The following is a 10,000-nucleotide window of genomic DNA, read 5'->3' as shown; positions in this document are numbered from 1 at the left end:
TGTTCGTTAAGCCTATTAGACTTTAAGTAAACAAGAATGATAAATGAAAAAAAAAATGTTCGCAAATTCTCTCTCTCTCTCTCTCTCTCTCTCTCTCTCTCTCCAACTGTTGATTATGTCGTTGTAATTGGACTAATTTTTCCTTTTTCTTCCCAAAGCTTTTCAATTCCCAACCTTTTTTTTTTAATGAAACAAAAACAAAAAATATAAAATGCGATTCGGAGGAAAATGTTTTGTGTTGAAAGTATTTGTTTGTGTTTGTGTGTGTGTGTGTGTGTGTGTGTGTGTGTGTGTGTGTGTGTGTGTGTGGTGGGGGCTGTGTGTGTTTGTCTGTGTGTGTTTGTGTGTGTGTGTGTGTTTGTTTGTTTGTTTGTTTGTTTGTTTGTTTGTTTGTTTGCCTCTCTCTCTCTCTCTCTCTCTCTCTCTCTCTCTCTCTCTCTCTCTCTGTTACCTAAAGGGCATATGATCAAATTTTGTCACACACACACACACACACACACACACACACACACACACACACACACACACACACACACACACACAAACACATATATCGCATCATATATTCTAAGTTATCCATTACAAACTCCATTCTTTTTGTTGCATAGAAAACGGCATTCGCTCAGCTCAACCCTCTGTAACGTATACGAAGAAGAAATAAAATAATAAGAAACAATAAATAATTTGATGAGATATTTTTTTGTCTTTTATATATTTTGCTTTGAAAACGTACAGTTGGAAGTATTTCATAACAACAACAACAACAATAATAATAATAATAATGATGATAATAATAATAATAATAAAAATATCTGCAATCAACAGCAACATAATAATAACGCGAGTAATTAAGTGGTTCAATATTTGTGTTAACGAGGGGGGGGGGGGGGTAGCGCTGGCGGTGGTCATTAACAAGCAATTAAAGAGCAATTATGTAGGTGATTGTATATATTATGTACATTAGTGTGTGTGTTTGATGGCCTGAGCTGATAGATTGGTAGATAGGTAAATAAATAGGTAGATAAATAGTTTGGTGGATAGGTAAGTTAGGTAGTTAGTTAGTGAGACAGGTAATATGGTTGGTAGGCAGGGAGGGAAAGGGAGATAGACAGATGGGTGGACAAATAGGTAAATAAATGAATAGAAATGTAAGTAAGGAAGGACTGAAGAGGAATGAGTAAAAAAAAGGTAGACAGGTAAATAGATTGATAGGTGGACAGGAAGGAAGGAATGACGGATAGAAAGAAAGAAGAAGGAAAGGAAGGCAGGACAGTTGACGGCGAGAGAAACATATAATCAGATAGACAGACAGACAGACATAAACAGACAGACAGGTGAACGATCTTAATCATAAACAGGTGGGGATAAGAGCTGAGAATTCGGGGGGAGGTAAGGGGAGGCAGGAGAAGGATGAGCGCGCGAAGAACCAGCGGAGGAGGAGGACGAAGAAGAGTACACAGGATGATTAGGAGGCTCAGCGCGCAGGGGAACAGGATTGGAATAGGCAGCGCTCTGGTAGTCGCCCTTGGGATTCGAACCCTTCTTCACTTGTGGGTAAACCGCCTCGCCCTCGTAGGAGACTTGCGCCTGGAAACCGTTGATGTGGTCGGCTACGTAGTTGACCGTCTGGATGCGGCCGTCGGGGAGCGCCACCTGGTACGAGCCGGTGATCGCGTTCCCGTCACTGTTCTCCTTGTGGCCGAAGTTGGCGCCGTAGTACGCATCCCTGACGCCATAATCGAAGGCGTACGGCTTGGCGGGCTCCTGGTAATGGGGGGAAATGGGTGATTATATTTGGGGAATGGTGTGGTGAAATGGGTTGATGGAGTAGTTAAATTCTATTGCTTACTCTCCGACACTTTCGACTTTCACGACATCTATGTATTTCCTCACGACAACTATGTATTTCCTTACGATAACTATGTATTTCCTCACGACAACTATGTATTTCCTTACGATAACTATGTATTTCCTCACGACAACCCACGACAACTATGTATTTCCTTACGATAACTATGTATTTCCTCACGACAACTCACGACAACTATGTATTTCCTTACGATAACTATGTATTTCCTCACGACAACTCACGACAACTATGTATTTCCTTACGATAACTATGTATTTCCTCACGACAACTCACGGCAACTATGTATTTCCTCACGACATCTATTTCCAAAGCCCACAAAGGAGATGAGTTTGGTCTTCATGAGTGCTGTTTACGATCATGGTACAGAAGAAGCCTTGTCAAACTTCAAAAGCTACCCATGGAATTACTTGCACAACCTCTCATCAAACGTGCGTGTGTCAGGCTCGTATTCTCACCCGCTTTCGGCTCTCGCAACAACTGTCTCCAAAGTCCGCAAAGGAAATAATCGGGTTCTCTTGAGTGTTTTTTACGTAGTGGTGCAGAAGTCTTGTCAAGCTATCACCAGTCTTATAAAACTAGCAATTGAAATACACAACCTCTCATCAAACGTGCGTGTGTAAGGCTCATGCTCAGAGGCTTCCGGATCTGGTAGTAACTGTTTTCAAAGGCCACGAAGGAGATTAGCCGGGTTCTCAAGAGTGCCTTTCACGTTTATGGTGTAGAAGCCTTGTCAAGATGTCACCAGTCTTATAAAACTACCAATTAAAATACACAACCTTTCATCAAACTTGCGTGTGTAAGACTCATGGTCAGACGCTCTCCTAGTAACTGTTTTCAAAGGCCATGAAGGAGATGAGTCGCGTTCTCAAGAGTGCCTTTCACGTTTATGGTGTAGAAGCCTTGTCAAGATGTCACCAGTCTTATAAAACTTCCAATTAAAATACACAACCTTTCATCAAACTTGCGTGTGTAAGACTCATCATCAGACGCTCTCCTAGTAACTGTTTTCAAAGGCCACGAAGGAGATGAGTCGCGTTTTCAAGAGTGCCTTTCACGTTTATGGTGTAGAAGCCTTGTCAGACTATCACTGGGCTCATAAAACTACTCACGGAGATACTGACACAACCTCAACGAAAGTCTATCCAAGTGTGGGTGTGTCGGCCCCGGAATGTTTGAGAATGAATGCTGTCATAATATATGTTGCACTCTTGGTTCTGAATCGAAGAACTGATTAAAAATAAAAATATAATGAGTATAGGGAGTAAATTTTGCAGTCTGTTGAATGTACAGTGTTCAGCTAGTTCCTGTTGATGGGAAATGGGTATGAGATAATAGGAGAATGGTCGATTTTAATGGGATATTAGTATTTTAATAGATGCGAACGAGAATATCTGTAAAAATAGGTATTCCTTAGTTCATTGGAGAGGAAGATAATTGAGCAACATGATAATGGGTGACCTGATGTTCAATGATCAGATCTAAGTTTGTTAATGAATTTGGGTACATTAGCATACAATGGCGTTATAAACAGAGGATGAGCTCTCTCTCTCTCTCTCTCTCTCTCTCTCTCTCTCTCTCTCTCCGGTGAGTAGCTGAGAGAAACTCCTTTTAAGAGTGGGAAAAAATGACCTAGTTTTAATTAAAGAAAGTGAGCTAGTTCTAATTAAAAAAGTGTGGCAGCTTACGTCCTTATATGGCTGTTTGTGGGGCTGGGGGTTGGGGTAGGTGGGGGGGCCGTAGATGGGGGGCGAGTCGGGCCTGGGGAACCCCTGGGCCAGGCCGACCATCAACCCAAATACTACAACCTGCGGGGAACAGTAGTAATAGTAGTAGTAGTAGTAGTAGTAGTAGTAGTAGTAGTAGTAGTAGCTGCAGTCATAGTAATAGTAGTAGTGGCTGTTGTAGTAGGTGTGTAAAATCATTAAGTAATAGTGTAAATAATAGAACCCATAACAATAATGATAGTAACAATAACAACAATAAGAAAAAAAAATCATCTATACAAACTTTACCTGTAACGTTTTTTCTCACTCACCTGTTGGATTTGTAACATCTTGTATAACCTTTTCTGTTGTAGTTGTAGTGGTAGTGATGGTGGTAGCAGTGTTGGTGGTGGTGTGGAGGTGGATGAGGTTGTATTGTGGAGGAGAAAGAGGACCCGTAGCTTATATACTCGTGTTTTCTCCTCCACCTCCCCCTCTTCCTCCTCCTCCACCTCCTCCACCTCTTCCTACACCCCCTCCCTCAATATAGCACCTCCCTCGGCAGCTTTTCCTCATTATTACTTGCAGGAAATCACCTCTCTCTCGTCCATATCATTAACAGCATCATTCCCTGACTTGGATATTGCAGGAGCTTGCTTTATTTATGGGGCCTTACGTTTACTCTCTCTCTCTCTCTCTCTCTCTCTCTCTCTCTCTCTCTCTCTCTCTCTCTCTCTCTCTCTCTCTCTCTCTCAGTTGGGCTTTCTGTCTCTAATTTGCTTTTCCTCACTGTTTCCTGCTCTCTCTCTCTCTCTCTCGCATGGTTTATGTATGAATTACTTATCGCCACTATGTTGAAACACACACACACACACACACACACACACACACACGCACACACACACACACACACACACACACACACACACACACACACACACACACACACACACGCACACACACACACACACACACAGAAGTTTTATTACTTTAACAAACAATGGAGGGGATTATGTGTGTGTGTGTGTGTGTGTGTGTGTGTGTGTGTGTGTGTGTTGTGGCCTATAAACTTTCCATCTATCTATTTGTATCAAACTTGCGGAGAGAGAGAGAGAGAGAGAGAGAGAGAGAGAGAGAGAGAGAGAGAGAGAGAGAGAGAGAGAGAGAGAGAGAGAGAGAGAGAGAGAGAGAGAGAGAGAGAGAGAGAGAGAGAATAAAATATGAGAAGGGGAGAAATGAAAGAGAGGGAAAAAATAAATAAAAAAAGAGAGGCCAGAGAACAAACGAGAGAGAGATAAATAAAGAAAAGTAGAAAAGTGAAACACCCAAACAAACACTGGAGCAAGGAACCGTAATAAGAAGATTGAACAGCTGAAACAAAAAGAGAAAAAAAGAAAAAAAAAAGAAAAAAAGAAAAGCCTAAGACAAACATTACGGTCCAGAATCACAGTGTAAGCTTATGCGACTTTCACCTTTACGCCCAGAGACAGGTGTTGAGGGGAGGGAGGGAAGGAGAGGAGAGAAGAGGGGAGGAGAGGCGAAATATGAAAGTGAAAGAAAAGAAAATGATGGAATGAAATGTAAAGAAAATGTGTTATGCTTTACTTTCTCCACCATCACCACCACCATTACAACCACCACCTCCATCACCACCACCATTACAACCACCACCATCACCACCACCACCATCATTACCGTCATTTCCACCACCATCACCCCCACCATCACCACCACATTACCGTCATTTCCACCACCATTTCTACCATCACCCCCACCATCACCACCATCACCACCATCACCACCATTACTATCACCATTAGAGTCATCACCACTACTACTTTCATCACCATCATCACCATCATCATCACTTGGGAGTAGGAGGAAGACAGGAGTGGGAAGAGGAGAACGAAGGAAAGAGGGGAATAGGGAGAAAAAAGTGGGAGAGGAAGGAAGAAGGAAAAGAGAGGAAGCGGTGAGTGGATAGAATAAGGGAAAATAGAAGGAAGGAGGATTAATGAAAGAGGTGAATAGGAAAAAGATGGAGAAAGAAAAGGTAAATGGGAGGAAAAAGAAAGTTGATGAAAATAAACGAAAATATGATAATAGGAAAAATAAAGAAAGTGGTCCATTGTAATTTATTTATATTTTTCCTTTTTTCAATACTTCTTTTTTCTTGTTTTTTTATATTATATTCCGTTTTCTTTCCATTTTTTCTATCCTGTTATTTTTTCTTGCTCAAACTTTTCCTTAGTCTGGCTTTCATTTTTTGTTTTCTTTAATTTAATTTCATTCCTTTCTTTTTCACTTACTTTCATTCTTTTATATTTACCCTTTTTCTTCTTTCTTTTAATATATATACTTTTTTTTTACTGTTATATTTCCTTTTCTATCATTTTCAGTTTTTATTTTTGCTTATATTTTCCATTTTTTATTTTCTATCCTTTCTTTTTAGTCCCGATCTTTATTCTCTATTTCAGTTTCGTGGTCTGTATATACTTTTTCTTTTCCATACTCTTTACTTCCTTTCTTCTATCCCCCTTTTCTTTATCGCTATCTGTATTTCCGTTTTCTCTGTTTTGTATTTTTTCCTTTCCTTTTCTGTCCTGCAACCTTGTCTTGTTTTACTTTTTTATTTCGTTTTTTCTTTTTCTTTTCTTTTTTTTCTCCCATTTTTCTTCAACTTTTCCACCAAACTTTCGTGAGTAAGAAATCCTGAAATCTTTTACTCGGCGAAAAATAAAATTGAAATGCATTGCGAACCCCCGAGAAGCATGTGTGTTCCGTTTTCTTTTTGCGGAAATAACCCGTTTTCTGTGGCAACTTTAAGGGGGAGCTTGTGCCTTGAGTCTTAAGTGAAGCAGGAGGAGGAGGAGGAGTGGTGGTGAGAGGAAGGAGTGATAAAAAGGAGGTTTTAAGAGAGAGAGAGAGAGAGAGAGAGAGAGAGAGAGAGAGAGAGAGAGAGAGAGAGAGAGAGAGAGAGAGAGAGAGAGAGAGAGAGAGAGAGAGAGAGAGAGAGAAGGGGGAGGGACGCAAGTTAGCTAGAATTTAAGTGAAATAGGCAAGAGAGAGAGAGAGAGAGAGAGAGAGAGAGAGAGAGAGAGAGAGAGAGAGAGAGAGAGAGAGAGAGAGAGAGAGAGAGAGAGAGAGAGATTAGTTTAGGAAATATGTAGACGAAAGAGAAGGATGTTGTCAAATTCACTCTTTCTTTCTCTTTCTTTCATCTTTTACCAAATATTTAAAGTTCTTCGTCTCTCCCTTCCTCCCTACTACTCTCCCTTCTTTCTTCTTCTTTATTTATTTTCCTTCCTTTCTTCCTCCTTCATTCCTTTTTCATTCCTTCCTTGTTTCGTTCGTTCGTTCGTTCGTTCGTTCCTTCCTTCCTTCTTACCTTTTTTCTTACCTTCCTTCCTTCCTACCTTTTTTCTTCCTTCCTTCCTTCCTTCCTTCCTTCCCACCTTCCTTCCTTCCTTCCTTCCCACCCACCTTCCTTCCTTCTGACCTTTTTTCTTCCTTTCCTTCCTTTCTTCCTTCGTTCCTTCCTTCCCACTTTCCTACCTTCCTTCCTTCCTTCCTTCCTTCCTTCTTTCTCCATCTTGAGTGAATAATGTATAAGAGGTTGAGTAATTCCCTTCCTCCTTACCTCCATTTTCTCCCTCTCTCCCTCCCTCCTTTTTCTTCCTCAGTCCCCCCTCCTCCCTCCCTCCATCGCTTCTTTCCTCCCTTTGTAACAGATGTGTTCTTCTTGCTCAGTCAAGGTTTAGAGAGAGAGAGAGAGAGAGAGAGAGAGAGAGAGAGAGAGAGAGAGAGAGAGAGAGAGAGAGAGAGAGAGAGAGAAATTGTTTGTTAGTGATATGTTGCGTCAGTGTTTACTTACAGTCTCTCTCTCTCTCTCGGGAAACCGCTCATCGTCAGCTGATTTATAACACATCACGTCCCGTTTTCTTTCTCATTCTCGGTAATTGTTATTTTCTTTTAGAGCTAGATTTCTCTCTCTCTCTCTCTCTCTCTCTCTCTCTATCTATATATATCTAGCTCTTTGTGTGTGTGTGTGTGTGTGTGTGTGTGTGTGTGTGTGTGTGTGTGTGTGTGTGTGTGTGTATCCATCTGTCTACCTTTCTCTCTCTCTCTCGTTCCCTCGCCCTTGGCTTAAATCTTTCTTACCTGAAGGAGAAAAGAAAGCTTATCACACACCTGTTCTGGAGAGAGAGAGAGAGAGAGAGAGAGAGAGAGAGAGAGAGAGAGAGAGAGAGAGAGAGAGAGAGAGAGAGAGAGAGAGAGAGAGGAGGGGGGTAATATGTGTGAAGACTAGAATGAGGCAGCGTGAAAATAATGAGGGAGGGAAGGAAGGAGAGGAGGGAGGAAAGGAGGGAAGGAAATTAGGAAGGGGAGGCAGAGAGAAGGAGGGGAGGATAGAAAGAAGGAAGGGAGGAGGATGGAAAGGAAAGGAAAACGGAGGGAAGAAAATGAGCGACGGAGGAAAAGAAGGAAGGAAAAAGGAAGGAAGGAAGGAAATAATGACTGAATAAAAGGAAGGAACGATGGAGAGACGGAGGAAAGATGGAGTGAAGAGAAGGAAGGAGGGAGAGAAAAGGAAGGAGAGAAAATTATTATAATACTGAAACTAAGGATCATGCAACATTTTTAACATTTTTCTCAACGCCTCTCTCTCTCTCTCATTAATAAAAATAATCGTGGCCCAATATTATTTTTTTCTGATGAAGCTAAAACAAAAAGTAAACACACACACACACACACACACACACACACACACACACACACACACACACACACACACACACACACACACACACACACACACACACACACACACACACACACACATCCTAAACTCGTATTTCATTATGTTTGATATGCCTGTGTTTAATGGGATTCTCTCTCTCTCTCTCTCTCTCTCTCTCTCTCTCTCTCTCTCTCTCTCTCTCTCTCTCTCTCTCTCTCTCTCAATAAAGCTCCCTTTCTCCACCTTTTCTCTCCACACCCAAGTCACGTGCAAGGGAGGGAGGGAGGGAGGGAAAGAAGGAGGGAGGGAGGGAAAGAAGGAGGGAGAGAGGGAATGAAGGTTTATAAGACATGTGCGAATGGAGAAAATGAAGAGAAGGAGGAGGAGGAGGAGGAGAAGGAAAAGAAGGAAAAGGAAGAACAATAGAGAGAGAGCTCGTAATAAGAGTTAGGGAAGGAAGGAGAGAGAAATGAAGGAGGAAGGAAAGAGAGAAAAAATGGAGGGAAAGAAAGGAGAAAGAACTGAAAGGGGAAGAGAAGGAAAGGTAGAAGGAGGAAGGAAGGAAAGAATGATGGAAAGAAAACTGGAAGATAAGCGAGACATGTTGGACGGAAGAAAGAAGTAAGAGAGTAAGAAGGAGGAGGAGGAGGAGGAGGAGGAGGAGAAAAATATGAAGTTTGCTAAGAAATAAGGCGTTGAGAGAGAGAGAGAGAGAGAGAGAGAGAGAGAGAGAGAGAGAGAGAGAGAGAGAGAGAGAGAGAGAGAGAGAGAGAGAGAGAGAGAGAGAGAGAGAGAGAGAGAGAGAGAGAGAGAGAGAGAGAGAGAGAGAGAGAGAGATGGGGATCGAGGGAGGGAGGGAAAGTATAAGGTATCCAATAGCCTTTAAATAGAGTTCAATCCCTTTTGTGAATCCCTTTGAATCTTCCTTTTAAGAGTGTAAGTTTGTTAGCTGTTGGCACGTGGAGGAGGAGGAGGAGGAGGAGGAGGATTAGAGGCTGAAAATGTTGATGGAGGAGAAGAAAGAGGAGGAGAAGAAGAAGTTGAAGAAAAAGAAAGAAGAGGAAAGAGGAAAAAACAGAGAAGAAAAAGAGGGAAGAAATAAAACAAAGTGAAAGAGGGAAACAAGAAAAGGGATGAAAAGATGAAGTTATCGAAGAAAATGAGAAGAGGAGAAGGAGGGGAACGATAAGAAAAAGGCGACTATTGTTGAAGTAAAATAAAGAGAGGGTATAAATGAGAGAGAGAGAGAGAGAGAGAGAGAGAGAGAGAGAGAGAGAGAGAGAGAGAGAGAGAGAGAGAGAGAGAGAGAGAGAGAGAGAGAGAGAGAGAGAGAGAGAGAGAGAGAGAGAGAGAGAGAGAGAGAGAGAGAGAGAGAGAGTTATTCTTATATATTCCAATTGATTATACATTTCTTTTTGAGTCATTATAGATTGCTTTTTGATGATTTTTGGATGTCTTTTATGTTAAACTACATCTAATGACCACCAAATATTGCTCTTTAGACTTTGCGAGGAGGAGGAGGAGGAGGAGAAGAAGAAGAAGAAGAAGAAGAAGAAGAAGAAGAAGAAAGAGGAGGAGGAATGGGAGGAATATGAGGAGGAGGATTAGAGGATGATGATGATGGAGGAGAAGAAAAATGAAAAGATGATGAAGAAGAAGAAAGAGAAAAAATGTGAAAAAAAGTAT

General features: G+C 41.5%; 2 protein-coding genes across 3 annotated transcripts in view; one reads left to right on the top strand and one right to left on the bottom strand.

Annotated features, from left to right (window-relative positions):
• Positions 1 to 10,000, top strand: part of LOC126981764 (neurobeachin-like) — a 237,496-nt gene that overhangs the window by 190,891 nt on the left and 36,605 nt on the right. The window lies entirely within an intron of this gene.
• Positions 877 to 4,040, bottom strand: LOC126981767 (cuticle protein 21-like). The gene is made up of 3 exons (XM_050833295.1): positions 3,906 to 4,040; positions 3,556 to 3,675; positions 877 to 1,764 (listed from the first exon to the last, which is right to left on the bottom strand). Exons 1-3 carry the CDS (start codon positions 3,921 to 3,923, stop codon positions 1,345 to 1,347), a joined length of 558 nt encoding a protein of 185 aa, XP_050689252.1. The 5' UTR covers positions 3,924 to 4,040; the 3' UTR covers positions 877 to 1,344.

The sequence above is a fragment of the Eriocheir sinensis genome, chromosome 49 (genome assembly GCF_024679095.1).
Source record: "Eriocheir sinensis breed Jianghai 21 chromosome 49, ASM2467909v1, whole genome shotgun sequence".
Lineage (NCBI taxonomy): Eukaryota > Metazoa > Arthropoda > Malacostraca > Decapoda > Varunidae > Eriocheir > Eriocheir sinensis.
This window is presented reverse-complemented; position numbering and strand designations above follow the sequence as displayed.